This window comes from Canis aureus, chromosome X (assembly GCF_053574225.1).
Source record: "Canis aureus isolate CA01 chromosome X, VMU_Caureus_v.1.0, whole genome shotgun sequence".
NCBI classification, from domain to species: Eukaryota; Metazoa; Chordata; class Mammalia; order Carnivora; family Canidae; genus Canis; species Canis aureus.
The window spans coordinates 114,107,685-114,123,268 of record NC_135649.1 but is presented as its reverse complement, the minus strand read 5'-3'; the positions used below and the strand labels follow the sequence as shown (position 1 = coordinate 114,123,268).

The following is a 15,584-nucleotide window of genomic DNA, read 5'->3' as shown; positions in this document are numbered from 1 at the left end:
GCGCCACACGGTGGACCCCAGGAGGCTCACACGACCCAGGCACGCAGAAAAACTACGAAGGATCAGGCTCCATGGAGATGGAAGGAGCCTCAAGTGAGGGCACCCAGTTGGGACTACAGGGTCGCCCCACAGTGTGACTCTACCAGGTGATCCTAGAAGCACCCCAGGGCTCCCTGGGGCCGGACAGCTGTTCCCAGAAATGACCGCAGACGACCCGTGGTGGGCGTCAGGGTCAAAGCTCACCGACGGGGACCTCGTGAAGGGATCCCCGAATGGGACGGCCTTGCTGTCCCGCCTCTGTCCTGGCCACTCCGTCCAAGCGGTCCCCTTCGCGCCCGTCGCTGCCCACGGGCCTCTGCAGGGTGAAAGCCCCTCGACTCGGCGGCCCAGACGCCTGGTGCCTTGGTCTTCCACCTGGGGTTCCCGGGCATCTCCGCGGTTCGGGGGGCGGGGGGCGAAGTCCAAGTCGGCAGCTTCCGGCCAGCCGGGGCGCGCGGCACCTGCCAGGTACTGAACACCTGCCGGGCTCCAGGCCCGCGCCAGGCGCTTGTCCCGGCGTCACTAAGTGCAATGCCCGCTACGGAAACTGAAGCGCGGACAGAATAAATACGGGCATTTGCCCAGAGCGGGCAGTTAGCGGACTAGGAAGGTGGGCATGTGCCCCCGGGCTCGTGCGCGGTGACACGTTGCCAGGGCAGGGCGAAGCTGGCAGCGAGGAGCAAGGTCACCATCACCGACCCGCCGTACCTGTGCAGGCCGCCCAAGGGCTGGGAGAAGCGGCTCCCTCCCCAAAGCCGTCACAGACCCACTGGGTCTCCGAGGGGACAAAGGGACGGTCACTAGGCCCAGGCTGGAAACAGAGACCGAGGGATACAACCCGATCACAAGGTGGAGCCACATGTGAGTGTCTGGGCCTGAGGCTGGGCGGGCCAGGGCTGAGGCCGAGCAGGAGACGAGCGCCCCCCAGTGGCTGGGAGCAGAGGGGCGGGATCACGTCACAAGTGGGTCCTCGGAGACGCGGCACCCGGATGGAGCCTCTGCCCCCTTGGCCATCGCCTCCACCCTCTGGACACCCTTCTCAGAATAATGTGCTTATTACTGCATGAAAGAAAACAGAGGATTTGGAAGAAAGTGCATTAAACTGAAGTACATCTTTCAAAATTGAAAACTTTAGGGCGCCTGGGTGGCTCAGCGGTTGAGCGTCTGCCTTTGGCCCAGGGCGTGATCCCGGGGTCCTGGGACCGAGTCCCGCATCGGGCCCCCCGCAGGGAGCCTGCTTCTCCCTCTGCCTGTGTCTCTGCCTCTCTCTGTCTCTCATGAATAAATAAGGAAAATCTTTTTTAAAAATCTGAAATATATGTAACCACATAACAGGTAACCGTATAGACCTGTATAATACGTATGTCCTTTATTAACGCTGCCGAGGGCATAATATACAGTTTCAAAGTAGTGATGACTGGAACAGTATTCTGAGATCTCTGCCGCAACTATAATGAAATACGAATAGATCTGTGCTCTCTGTTGCTGACAAAGTCGCAGGAACTGCTGAAGTCCCCGTGATTTCTTGCCCACATCCATAAGAAAACAGATGCTAAGTTTTCATTGCAGGTTAGTGAAAACACAAGTGTATTTTCCCCCTATTCCAATTCCTTCTGAGTCCTGTCCCCAGAGCACCCCTGGAGGGGGGTGGAGCCCTTTAGAAGCCCTTGCTTTAGACCAGGGCTCAGCAAGCTCCACCGGAGGCCAAATCCGGCCCGCTGCCTGTTCTTGTAAATAAAGTCTTATTGGCACCGGGTCACACCCATTCATTTCCAAATCGTGCTGTTTTCGCGCTTTGACAGCATAGCTCAGGAGCTGTGACAGACTATCTGGCTCTTTCCAGAAACAGTTTGCCGATCCCTGTGGTACACAGACTCCGTGAGCTGGGAATTCTCTAAATGTCTGGAGCGGGGGGGGGGGGGGGGGGGGGGGGGGTGAGGGTGGGGGGGGCGGGTGGGCAGCCCGGGTGGCTCCGCGGTTTAGGGCCACCTTCAGCCCAGGGCCTGATCCTGGAGACCCAGGATCGAGACCCATGTCAGGCTCCCTGCATGGAGCCTGCTTCTCCCTCTGCCTGTGTCTCTGCCTCTCTCTCTCTCTCTCTGTGTCTGTGTCTCAAATAAAATCTTAAAAAACTAAAAAATAGGGATCCCTGGGTGGCGCAGCGGTTTAGCGCCTGCCTTTGGCCCAGGGCGCAATCCTTGAGACCCGGGATCGAATCCCACGTCGGGCTCCCAGTGCATGGAGCCTGCTTCTCCCTCTGCCTGTGTCTCTGCCTCTCTCTCTCTCTCACAGTCTGTGTAACTATCATAAAAAAATAAATAAAAATAAATAAATAAATGAATGAATGAATGAATGTATGTATGTATGTATGTATGTATGTCTGGGCCAGGCCGCAGTTCAGGCCAGACACTCTGGAGTTGGCAGAGGGGACAGAAGATTCTAAGCAGATCTTTAAGGCTTGACTATGCCTCACCCATCCTCAAGGCCTCCGGGTCTCTCTGCACAAGAAGCTTATCTCTGGGTCTGAGACAGAGTGAGGCCAGAACAGGCTTCCTGCAGCCCGGGCCTGCTTCTACCTTCCAGAAAAATCAAAATGTGTTTTACTGCAAGGAGGCGCTCTGGCCTTTAGAAAACCACATCACCCTGTCCTCAAACGTGGCTCTATTAAGAATTTGTGTTGGTTCTTTGGAGCTGTTTGGACTCCACGGCTGCCATGAAATACTCCCTAAATACTGTGATAAGATGACCTTTCAGGCGGGGCTCCCTCGTACAATGCACAAGTACCCAAGCACCCGGGATGGAGCACCTCCAGGAAAGAGCGGTCTCCGCCAGCTAGACTCTGCCTCTTCCTTGTGGCCCCAGGTAATTCTGGTTTTTCGGACCAGCCATATATGCAACTTGCAGTCACAAGAGTGTCCCAGGAGGGCACCTGGGTGGCTCAGTAGTTGAGCATCTGCCTGCGGCTCAGGGCGTGATCGCAGGGTCCTGGGATCGAGTCACGCATCGGGCCCCCCGTAGGGTGTCTGCTTCTCCCTCTGCCTCTGTGTCTCTCTCTGTGTCGCTCATGAATAAATAAATAAAATCATTAAAAACAAGAGTGTCCCGGGGAGCAGCTCAAGGCCCCCGCCCGCCTGCCCAGCCTGCCCAGCTTGCCCAGCTCTGTACCGTGTGGACTCGTTACGTGAAACTTCGCAACCTGTCCTAAGTCTTGGATGTCAGAAGGTGTGGCCTGAGCCGGCTCTGTGCTCCGTCGTGAGACAAGGGGACAGCACAAGCTGGCACAAAGCAGACCTCGGAACTCATCTTGACACAGACGACCGTGCGACAGGTGGAAATTCTGAAGGGACGCAAGGGCCGGGCTGACTCCGGAGTCCCCGGGGCCCCCGCTCGGGTTCGCGGACGCGTGCGTCCACCAGCTTCGCACACGTTCTTCATTTTATTTCTCCCCAAATAAAGGCCATCTATAGCCTTCAAAAAAAAAAAAAAAAACTTTATAGAGCGATCAAATGCAAAGCGAGGGCTTCCTCTTTTGATCATTCGTGCAGCTGCTGCAGCAGAACCATTTTTCTTCATCCCCTTTCACTGGGTTTTTCTCTCCAGCAGCTGCTTTTGTTTTTTGTTTGAGGGCCTCCTCCCACTTACCCTCCCCTAACTTGTTACAAAGTTGGGGACTGGTGTGGGGGGGTGATGCTGAAATACAAAGCAGCGCTTGTTAAAAATTTGAGTAAATCTGGGCTAATAGCCAAATTTAATTCTAAAGACCCATTTTGGAGGCTCAGGCCTAAAATGGAACCTAGTATAGGTCTGGCTGTTTCTAGGACACCATGTCCCTACTGCCGGGGCGGGGGGGAGCGGGGCAAGAGCTCAGTTTGATTCTGTTTGCCACCATGTCTTGAAGATTTGATTCCTATTAAAAATGAACCATTTTTCATAGAGCTAAACTATAAAAGGTTTTTGTATGAAATAACACTTTACGATCGCGGGAAATTTTAAACTCAACTGGCTGTAGCAGGCCATCACAGAATTCTTATCTTTTCCAAACCACACCTAGCCGGACCCCACCTTCCCAGAAAGAGGGCAAATCTAGCATTTTTATGTTTTTGTTTTTGTTTTTTTCTCTGAAGAAATGTCCAACCTAATGTCGTTCACGTCTTAGGATCAAATCCATTAGAAATATCTAGTACTTCCAAGAACAGAACAGCTGTTGGGATAGAAAATCACCACCCAAGTTCATCAACTCTTTCCTATGATCACGTTCCTCGCCACATCTCTTGAGGCCACAGAACAACTTTAATAAAGCTAAGCCCAGTATGTCACTGTTTCACTAGTAAGTTATGTGGTAGTTCTGGAAGAGATACCCTTCTGTGTTTCACCGTCATCCCCAGGAAGATGCTGGAACAACGGTCATAAAAGTAAGGCCACTAACTTGAAAATGATGTAACTGCGCTTCAATGGGTGAGAATAAATGTACTGAAGAGTCTGCTGACTTTGCTTCCTTGTCTCCTCTTGGTTCCACAACCCACTTGCAGGTTAATTAGGACACAAACTAATTGTTTACCTTTCCGTGCTCCGTCAACCCCTGAGGGGTCCCAAGAGCCCTGATGAGGTCCAAGCGGCCGCTGAGTTTTATAAGGGCCTCTCCCGGGTCCAGACACGGTGCCTGGCACATGCCTTACCTCTTATCTGGTTCTTCACAACAGGCCAGGGGAGGTTTTCTGGGTGGGGGGGGACTGTGGCCTAGAGAAGCCGAATACAGTTTGTTAGTGAGGGGCGATACCAGGATTCAAATCCACATTTGCCTGACTTTCAGATGGACTCTGAACCACTGCACTTCCTTCTTCAAGTCAGCTGGGGTGGCGGGGGAGGACCAGCTTCATTGAATACCCCTGAGCTCGGGTACTTCATTTTCCGGGGACCCTCTCAAGTCTTGATTTATAGGCCCTTATTCATTTTTACTTTACGTACAATTTTGCCGGCTTGATTATCTGCTTTATCAACAGATAGAAAATGGTGAGAAGGCATCACTGAGAGTACAAATGAGATTAAAGGGAGAAAATTACGAAAATTACACACAGAAAGCACAGCTATTTGAAACCACTTTAATGCTCGGGGCCTAATTCCTGCGGCCTCGTCCCCACGTTGTAGCACGGCCCGGGAGCGGTGCCCGTGATCAAAGATGCTTATAAAAACCGATGGGGGGAGGGGGGGATCCCTGGGTGGCTCAGCGGTTTAGCGCCTGCCTTTGGCCCAAGGCACAATCCTGGAGTCCCGGGATCGAGTCCCACGTCAGGGTCCCGGCATGGAGCCTGCTTCTCCCTCCTCGTGTCTCTGCCTCTCTCTCTCTCTCTCTCTCTCTCTCTCTCTCTCTCACGAATAAATAAATAAATAAATCTTAAAAAAAAAAAATGATGGGGGCAACCCCGGTGGCTTAGTGGTTTAGCACCGCCTTCAGCCCAGGGCATGATCCTGGAGACCCAGGATCGAGTCCCACGTCAGGCTCCCTGCATGGGGCCGGCTTCTCCCTCTGCCTGTGTCTCTGCCTCTCTTTCTCTCTGTCTCTCTGTCTCTCATGAATAAATAAATAAAATCACTTAAAAAAAAAAAAAAAAGATCGGAATCCCCAGATGCCCCCCTCACCAAGCCAAGGAGAGGCATTATCAGCAGCAACACGCTGATGGCACACGCCCTCGACCTGAACACACAGCAAAGGGCGACCACATGTCGCACCCTGTGCTATTTTCCCCCCAGTGCATGACCTCGAGCCGATCACGGGAAAGCATCAGACGAGCCGGAATTGAGGGACACGCTACAAGGCGTGTGACCGGTCCGCTGCCCAAGAGTCCAGGGAAGCTGAAAAGCCATCACAAATAGGAGGACACTAAGGAGATGTCCTAACAAACTGCCACGTGGGCTCCCCAACTGGATCCGCAACAGAAAGAGGGCGCCGGGGTTTGGTTGCGGGTAAGGAGGGTGCCCACCTGGACTTCCTGGGACCATCGCACTCGGGCGACCTGGACGATTCGTGCTGGGGGAAGCTTGCTGACTGGTGTACGGGAACTCTGTACTATTTTTACACCGTTTCTCTAAAACTATTTCAAAATAAACAAAAATCTTAAACGGGCCAAATGTGGCTCCCCATGCATATGGAAAATAGATCTCAGAAATCTCTGCTCCAGAAATATTTAAAACAAAAACATCCTGGTTCTTTATGAAAGGGATAAACTTCCCATTTACTGAGAGCAGAGTTGGCACACAAACGGGTGTTGAAAAATAAATAAATCGCCTTCCCGTTTAACAAGTACCACATTGGCAATACCTTTCTTAAACAAACTTTTTATTTTAGAACAGTTTTAGATAGAGAGTGAGCGTGAAGACAGTACAAAGAGCTCCCATATACCCACCCCAGGTTCCCCTAGGTTTTTTTTTTTTTTTGGTTCCCCTAGTATGTCTTCTATTAGGACGGTATATTGGTCACAATTACTAACAAGCCCCACGCCCAGATACCTATGTCCCTGCAGGGGCCGACACCGCTGGCTCTCTGGACAGACTCATCACACGGATGACAGGGAAGGTCATTTTGGTGCTAATCGTGTATTTACTGAGCACTTACTATGGGCCAGGCGCTGCGCTCACAGTCCGCATACATCATATGACACTTCATTCTCACAGTGACGAGCGAAGTAGGTGCCTTTGATTTGTCCTTCAACATGGTAAAGACTGAGGCCCGCCCAGTGGGGCTATAGGACATGTTCCAGATCACCCAGGAGGAAACAGTGGAGCAGGATTCAAACACAGGACCGATTCCTAAGTGTGTACTTCTAAACGCTGTAGCTGTCAGCCAACCGAACCCCATCCCCGGCTGTTAGTCCAAGCCTCCTGCGTCCTACACACGTTCACTTGGCTTGATCTACAGCAACTATAGGGTTTCAAATTCCTTCCTCTTTGACATCCCCTTCGATTCACCCATCCTTCCCTCTAACTGGTCAGTAATGTCTTTGGCACCTGTCACCTAACATTGACCCTCTCCTTCCAGCCTATCCCTGACGTCTGGGAATCTGACCTGTATCACTGATAAAAATGAGTCACTAGGGACGCCTGGGTGGCTCAGCGGTTGAGCATCTGCCTTGGGCTCAGGTCGTGATCCCGGAATCCAGCATTGGGCTCCCTGCGGGGAGCCTGCTTCTCCCTCTCCCTGTGTTTCTGCCTCTCCGTGTGTCTCTCATGAATAAATAAATAGAATCTTTAAAAAAAATGAGGAACTAGATGGGACCCTGTGAAAATCCAGCAGCTACCTGCATCCAGGCCGGAGTGGTTCATTAACCAGCAACATTTGGGCCACGCTTCGAAAAGCGTCCACTGCATCTCACCAGGTAGAGGCTGGCCTGGTGGTTCTCAACCCTTGGCTGCACTTTAGAATCACCGATGGAGCTTAAAAGTCCATTACAGCAGAGTCTCTGGGGATGCAGGATGTAGGATGTAGGCACCCGCATTTTTCAAGCTCCCTTGGTGGTTCCGGCACGCAGCTGGGTTTGAGAACCGCAGAGCAAGCATTTGCTTCTCTTTATCCACAAGGAGACCAGGGATTCAACGCTGGCCAGACAGTGTGGACTCTGAGTTCTGGATCTTGACATGACCCTCCTCCCTCCATCAAACTGCCCAGTGACAACAGATGCTAGCCACCTGCGGGTACAACAGACCCTCTCGGAGCCGAACACTGGCCCTTGAGATTTACTTCACGAGCTAAGGAACTGGAGAGATAAGAACATAAATATCACTGAGAGGGAAGCTGCTCCCAGAATTTCTCCGCATTGACATCGAGCTCCTTAATTTCTTCTCAGAAGAACCAATGATACAGCTAAAAGGTCAATGAACGAACCTTGAGAATGCCGGTTCTAAGTATTCTCCAAACGGGCTTCATTAATGCAGGACGACACCGGCATTAAGAAGGGACAATGTGGCCTATTTATATTCAGGTAGAGCAACACGTTGCAAAGAGGTTAAAAACAAAAACAAGAACAAAGAACACGCCAGCAAGCTGAAAACATCATTTGTAACAAAAAAACACGTGATGGCACCTTAGACTCTCTGTATATGAAATAATAACACAGTTGATCCTTGAACAACAGGAGTCTGAACTGCAGGGGTGCACTCATACGGGGATTTTTTTTTTTAAATACAGTGCTAGAAATGTAGTCTTTTCCTTATGATTTTTCTCAGGAACATGTCCTCTTCTCTAGCATACTTCAAGAAGTATATAATACCTATACAAAATATGTGTTAATCGACTGCTTAGGTTATTGGGGATGATGATGAGAATAATAGCTGAGAATTTTCTGTGAGCCAAGTATTGCTCTGTGCTCTTTATACAAATACAACCACTGACCACTCGATCTCACAGAAACTTCATTGTCCCTGTGTTTCAGAGTGGACCGTGCAGGCCCAGAGCGGCGCTCCGCTAGGTAACTGGAATCTAACTCCGGCAGGCTGGGCCCCAAGTCCCCGCTCTACACCGCAAAACGGCGCTGTGACATCAGATGGTCGTGGGGGCCTCGTGACGCCCGCAAACACACAGAAGGAGTGCTTGTGGCGTCCGCACGTCCGCTGAAGCCAACACCGCACAGCCTTTAAGGCTCGATTCAGAGCAGAATCCTCTGCTGGCTTCGGCCCCAAGCCGCCTCCTTGCCGACCCGGACCAGGCTTTCTCAGGGGCCTACGTGCAGGCCCGCACTGGCCAAGAGAACTTTCTGCAAGGACATGACCGCGCTAGATCGCTGTCGTCCAGGAGGGGTAGCCCCTCGCCACGTGTCACTGTTGAGCATTTTAAATGCGGCCAATGTGTCTAAAGAACTGAATTTAATTGCATTTAAATGAATTCAAATGGAAATAGCTAGCGACCATCCTATTGGAAGCACTGCGGCCTGGCCACGCCATGAAGGTCCCTCATTTTCGCCTCTTGCAATTATTTTGCAAACCAAATGCGCTTCCAGGCTCGGCCTCCGGGCTCATTTAACAGCTCAGCAGCCCGGCTCCAGCCCTATTGAAATAAAAGGCCAGCGAGGGGTTTGGGGTTTGCACAAGCGGGAGTTCCGTGATCTCCTGGGGTCTTTGCCCGGCAAAATCAGCACGGCAGGCTCGGCTGGAGACTGGAACGGGTGACTCACGAAATGGAGTCAAGTCAAGGGCAATATTTGCCGAGGAAAGGCCATTGCCTGTTTCCCCGCTCGCTGAGGACGCAGCTGGCTCCCAAGAGCTGGGAAGGGTGTCCTGATTGGGGGGGGGGGGGGGGACACTGGGACACTTGCCCACCAGGAGCCTGCCCCGAGGCTCCCTGACTTCCTTGTCAGCCCTCATTTTCCTTCCCAGCCTCTGAAGGCCGAAGCCAAGGCGGAGGCCAACAATCTTACCAAAGAGCCCTAGGCCTCATCCATATGAAGTCCAAGAATAAAATCCGAAATGTTGGCCTCCTACTTGCACACTCGAATGCTGCGATGCACTGCTCTCCTTGAAAGACAACCCTGCAGTTTCTCTATGGCTCAGGGAGCAAAGCAATGCTGAACCAACCAGAGACTTCACCGCTGTCACCCTGTCACCCTGTAGCCGTGGAAAACAGTGTGTACACAGAATGCTTTATTAGCATCTAAAATCGAGCTGTGGAAACAGGCTGCAGCAACCCCCCCCCCCCCATCACCTGACCCCCTCCCATTACTTGTGCTCTTTAGGATGCATGTTTATAAGAAGTTTATACAGGGCACCTGGGTGGCTCAGTGGTGGAGCATCTGCCTTCAGCCCAGGGCGTGACCCCGGGGTCCTGGGATTGAGTCCCAACATCGGGTTCCCGGAGGGGAGCCTGCTTCTCCCTCTGCCTGGGTCTCTGCCTCTGTCTCTCATGAATAAATAAAAAAGTCTTAAAAAAAAAAAAAGTTTATACAATTAAGCAGCAGAAGAGATGCCTTTGAAGCAATCCTTTTGACAGACACAACTGGAAGGAGGTCAGTATTCTTTTATATTCGAAAAAAACATTTAATTAGAAGGATCATCTACCTGGGTGGCTCAGCGGTTTGGGGTCTGCCTTTGGCCCAAGGTGTGATACTGGGGACCTGGGATCGAGTCCCACGTCGGGCTCCCCACATGGAGCCTGCTTCTCCCTCTGCCTCTGTCTCTACCCCTCTCTCTCTCTGTGTCTCTCATGAATAAACAAATAAAAATCTTTTTTTTTTAAGATTTTATTTATTTATTCATGAGAGTCACAGAGAGAGAGAGAGAGAGAGAGAGGCAGCGACACAGGCAGAGGGAGAAGCAGGCTCCATGCAGGGAGCTCGACGTGGGACTCGATCCCGAGTCGCCAGGATCGCGCCCTGGGCCAAAGGCAGGCGCCAAACCGCTGCGCCAGCCAGGGATCCCAACAAATAAAAATCTTTAAAAAAAAAAAAAAATCACCTACATGGGGAAGCCAGTAACGTGAAGGCAAAAGAGACTGAAGACACAAAGAAAGAATTCGGCTGTCACCAGTGGAAGGAGGGAGCACTTTAAGACCGTCACAGAGCCATGACTTCCAATGCTTGGTCCTGCTTGGATTATTTAAAAGTGCCTCCCCAGATGGTCACTGTAAGACGACGATGAAAACTTCCCACTTTCTCATCCATTCATTTTGTTTCTACATCTTGGCCCAAACAAAACCCCATACGGGATCAGCAACATGATCCCAACTGGATCCATCTTTGACATTAGTGAGAGGAAAACAGAGGATCTAGCTTACTTTTATTTAGATAGAAGTATTAAATACTTATAATCCAAAGTTGAAGCACTGAAAGCTGTATGCTTGTAACATTAGGGGGACGCTAAGTATTCCCAGGAGAGGCCAGTCCTTCTGTTCTCTCCAGACCACCACACCGGACCCTGAGGTAGGGTCGTCGCGATGTTGGAGGCAACTTCAAAATGGCATAATTTTATGTTCATAAAATGTGTGCTTCCTCAATTTACACCGGCCAAAATGCGAACCAAAAGTAGGGGGTGAGCCAACCCTCTAACATAGTGTTCCAATGTTAACAAACATTGCAGTATCTTCTTGTTCTATCTTGTTTACAGTCTTAACTTTGGAACATTTCACAAAACAAGAGCATTTCTATTCAAAAATGTGTTAACCCTATCAACCGCTCCAAAAGCTCCTCCTTTTCTCCATCGTGGATGTAGTAATAGTTCTAACTTCAGCTACACGGATTTTTAAAAATATTTATAATAGGAATATGAAGCCTGGATGGCCAAGTGTGTCACTATTCTGAAAGGAAAATTGAATTATGACAACCTTTGAGATTTTTAAAACTCTGAAAGTTTATATTATACATTTTCACCAATTTTACTTCTTTTAATATATAAGTATGGCAGACACTACTGCCTGTTTTCCCCACTATCTATTGCCCTCTTCTTCTACAGTAAGAGTATTTTTAGCTGGCTTCCCAGCATCACTCGCAGTTAGGTGTGGACGTATGACTAAGTTCTGGCCATGCGGATATGAAAGGAAGTGACACATGCAACTTCCACAGAATGGCGTTAGAAAGCCTGCCCAACCTATTCCTCGTCCTCTTAGCAGGAACGCAAAGGTGATGGCCGGAGCTGCAGTGACCATCTTGGACCACGAAAAGGAAGCCAAGTCTTAAATATGATAGAACACGCCTGCCTTTGGCCCAGGGCGCGATCCTGGAGACCCGGGATCGAATCCCACGTCGGGCTCCCGGTGCATGGAGCCTGCTTCTCCCTCTGCCTGTGTCTCTGCCTCTCTCTCTCTCTGTGACTATCATAAATAAAAAAAAAAAAAAAAAATGATAGAACAGAGCCTACACCTCTGAACCCTTTTTGGAGGAGACCCACCATACCAGCTGGGATTTTTACATCAGAAGGTTGAAAACTTCTAGTACCCACACATTATCATTCATATTTGGGGGGGGTGTTCCATTATAGTAGATAAATCTATATCCCAGCTAATTAGTATAATGAAGTAACAAAATTATGTTTTGCTCTATCAAAAAAAAATAATTACAGAAGTATACAAAGAACTGCTCTTCCAAGTCACGTGGCATCCAATGGTGCTTCCAAAGTATCTTCAGAGAGGATAAGCGATTTACCTTATTTTCATGGGGTCTCCAAAATGGCAGTCTTCCAGTTGGGTCACTCATCTTTCTCACTGGAAATGGCCCAGTCGACTGTGACCACTTTTTTTAAATGTTTAAGTTTTTATTTATTTATTCATGATAGTCACAGAGAGAGAGAGAGGCAGAGACACAGGCAGAGGGAGAAGCAGGCTCCCTGTGGGGAGCCCAATGTGGGACTCCATCCCAGGCCTTGAGCTGGAGACAGACGCTCAACCACTGGGCCACCCAGGCGCCCCTGTGACCACTTTTAAAAACCTAACCCATCATCAAAAGCGTGTCGCCATTGAGATCATTAGGACAAATGAGCAACAGGTTTCCCTGTCCCCCTTCCTGCACCGGCAGAAGAAAATGAATCAGAGAAAGGGCACTCTCCGTGTCCACCCCCAACCCAGCTGAAGGTCCCTTGGGGTTATAAGCACCAACACCCAACAGACAAAACCAACCTTACCATTAGCGGATATTGACTGCACCACCTGCATCAAGAAGAGGTGAGGAAGACGGAGGGGAAGCCAGAGTGCTCAGGTCCAAACAGGGGCATAGCCACCTCCTGGCTCGGTGACCTCAGTGGTGGTATCTGTGAAATGGTGGCGATTCCACTGGGTGACACAGGTGACGCACTGAGAATAAAGCCTACGCACAGCAAGGGCGCAGTGAAGCTTTTATACCTGCGTATGTTGTAGGGAAGCAAATTGTGCCAATCCCAGATAGGCTTCTTTGACACATTATTTTAGGCTGCCTTTTTTTTTTTTTTTTTTTTTTAAGAAACTGTAAACACAGGAGAAGCTCTGAAAAGCAAGAATTTACCCTTTTGTAAGGGATATTTACATGTGTTAGGGAAATCTCCATCTGTAAGGGGGCACTGGGGAGAAGGGGGGATGACTGAATCTCTAGAAACTCTTATCAATCTGCATAACAACACTACCCTTGTTTACTGTGCTTTGCCTGGTGACCTCCCAGAACGGGTCCCCCACCTGCGACATCTCTCCTCTTTTGTTTTGTTTTTTCTTTTTTTTTTTTTTTTAAGATTTTTTGTATTTATTTATTCATGAGAGACACAGAGAGAGAGAGGCAGAGACACAGGCAGAGGGAGAAGCAGGCTCCACACAGGGAGCCCGACATGGGACTCGATCCCCGGTCTCCAGGATCTGGCCCTGGCTTGGGCCCAAGGCAGGCGCTAAACCGCTGAGCCCCCGGGCTGCCCAATCTCTCATCTTTGGCTGAAGATGCTTATTTAAGGTGGTGGCCTCAGCCATTTGGGGGAGTTGCTCAGTGTTCCTGGGTCTCCTGTATACGGAAAATACACATGAGGGCAGCCCGGGTGGCTCAGCGGTTTAGTGCCTGCCTTTGGCCCAGGGCCTGATCCTGGAGATCTGGGATCGAATCCCACGTCGGGCTCCCTGCATGGAGCCTGCTTCTCCCTCTGCCTGTGTCTCCGCCTCTCTCTCTCTCTCTGTGTGTGTCTCTCTCTCATAAATAAATAAATTTAAAAAAAAAAGGAAAATACACATGATATTAAACTTTGGTTTGATTTTTCTCCTGTTCACTGGCTTCATGTCAACTTAATTCTTAAAGCAGCCTGAAGAACCTCGAAGGGTAGAAAATCGTTCCTCCCCCCAAAGTGTGTATATGTATCATATAAGTGTGCACACATGTGTATATACCACGTATGTATACAACAGATATGTAGCTTATACACGTGATGTGGATATGCACGCATGTCTGTCTACACACACGTGTTATGTAAAACATATCCATTTTATATAAAATGGGTATGTGTATATGTATTGTGCTGGGGGGGATTGTGTTGGGGGGGGTCTCTATTTCTTTGTCATTGATACGCACATATATTCGGATTTCCATGAAAACCAAGTTGATTCATAAAAATAAAGTGCCTCTGTCCCAAGTTCAAAACCTTGTCAAAGCTTATTCTCTTGCATTTGTAATGAACCTAACGATTAAGTGCATCTGCCGCCTAAACATCCCCTAAGGGGCTCTGAAAGGCCCAGCAGGATTTTCAGCTGCTCTGGCCCAACCCCAAGGGGGGGCGATGTGACACGTGGGGACAGAGCCGGAAGGGCACCTAAGGCAGCAGTCTCTAGACCTGCCTCCTGCGGCTCCCAATTGTAATTTTATCTTCTCACTGACCAAGGGAGCTTATTTGAGCCACCAAAAAAAGATGCTCACATAAAAATACAAACACTCTGCTAATGAAAGATTTCCAGAGAGGCAGAAATGGAAAAAGAAAAAGAGCAGCTCACAGGACACCCCAAGTTTCTGGAATGGGTGGGTATAAAAGAGAGGGACCGCATGGTCACTGCCTCTGTCTCCAAAAAGGGACATGGTTATATCCCCAGGGTGGATAGGGAATGCAATCTGTGCACGAATATGTCTACACAAATTGTGACTCTCCACTTAGGCAGAATCTGAAATGTTCTGGAAGCCTCAGTCATTTGCAAAAACAGTCTAAGTATAAAAAGACGGAGTGGCCAACAGATGCTCCAAAGCCCAGTCCACACAGGAGGAGCCGAGGCCCTCGGGCACCGGGCACCCAACCCAGGCCCTTGCACGGAAACCAAGGCCTAGTAGGGCGCCCCTTGAGTTCGTATTCGTTTATTAACTTGTGGGTGTGGGCAGGTATGTGCGTGCTTTAAGGAGGTTCCAGCTCCAAAAAATGTCAATTAGGTGGCAGACGGGCTCTAAGGGGACCCGCAGGACACTGCGTCCGGATGGAAGCAGGTGTTGGGGAGGCTCCAGGGAAAGTGGGCGCCTCCGCCTCAGGAGCTGTGCACTGAAGCTACCCCGTCCTGAGCTCAACTACAGTGTATCCCTGGGTCCCTCAAGGATCTAGAAACAATCCGTTCAGGTTGTTTCACTCAGTTAAACATGGCAAGGACACAAACAAGCAATGTGGAAATACTCCCATTTTTTTTCAATGATAGACTTTAAAAGAACTTCAGTGCTTCATAGTAACAACCTCTGGTATTTCTCAAAAATACTATGTGATGTTACATGAGGAGTGACTTACTGGACCTGAGAAAATGACATGGAGGGATTTTTATGGCAATAAAGCAATTTTTCAATCAAGTAAGCAGCGGCCTGCCATTTTAAGTGCAGTTACCATGGCAACAATAACATACACCTTATCTCCTGCACCCTAAAGTGGAGTATTCATAGGTAATACAATCACAGAAATAATTAAGGCTTTCCATTTAAGGCTCAACTACGGGGGCACCTGGGTGGCTCGGCCGGTGAAGCATCCGCCTTCGGCTCAGGTCCTGATCCTGGGGTTCGGGGATCGAGCCCCCCACATGGGGCTCCCTGCTCAGAGAGGAGTCTGCTTCTCCCTCTGCCCCAAGCTCATGCTCTCTCTCTCTCTCTCAAATAAATAAATAAAATCTT

General features: G+C 49.8%; 1 protein-coding gene across 2 annotated transcripts in view; it reads right to left on the bottom strand.

Moving 5' to 3' along the window:
* GPM6B (glycoprotein M6B) overlaps positions 1–15,584 on the bottom strand; it is a 160,974-nt gene that overhangs the window by 127,832 nt on the left and 17,558 nt on the right. Inside the window, exon 1 of one of the 2 annotated variants that reach the window (XM_077888826.1) lies at positions 12,634–12,679. The exons of the other annotated variant lie outside the window; for it this stretch is intronic. Coding sequence (XP_077744952.1) covers positions 12,634–12,664 — 31 coding nt within the window. The 5' untranslated portion in view covers positions 12,665–12,679. Of the gene's footprint in view, positions 1–12,633; positions 12,680–15,584 lie in introns of those variants that run through there. 2 annotated transcript variants of the gene reach the window in all.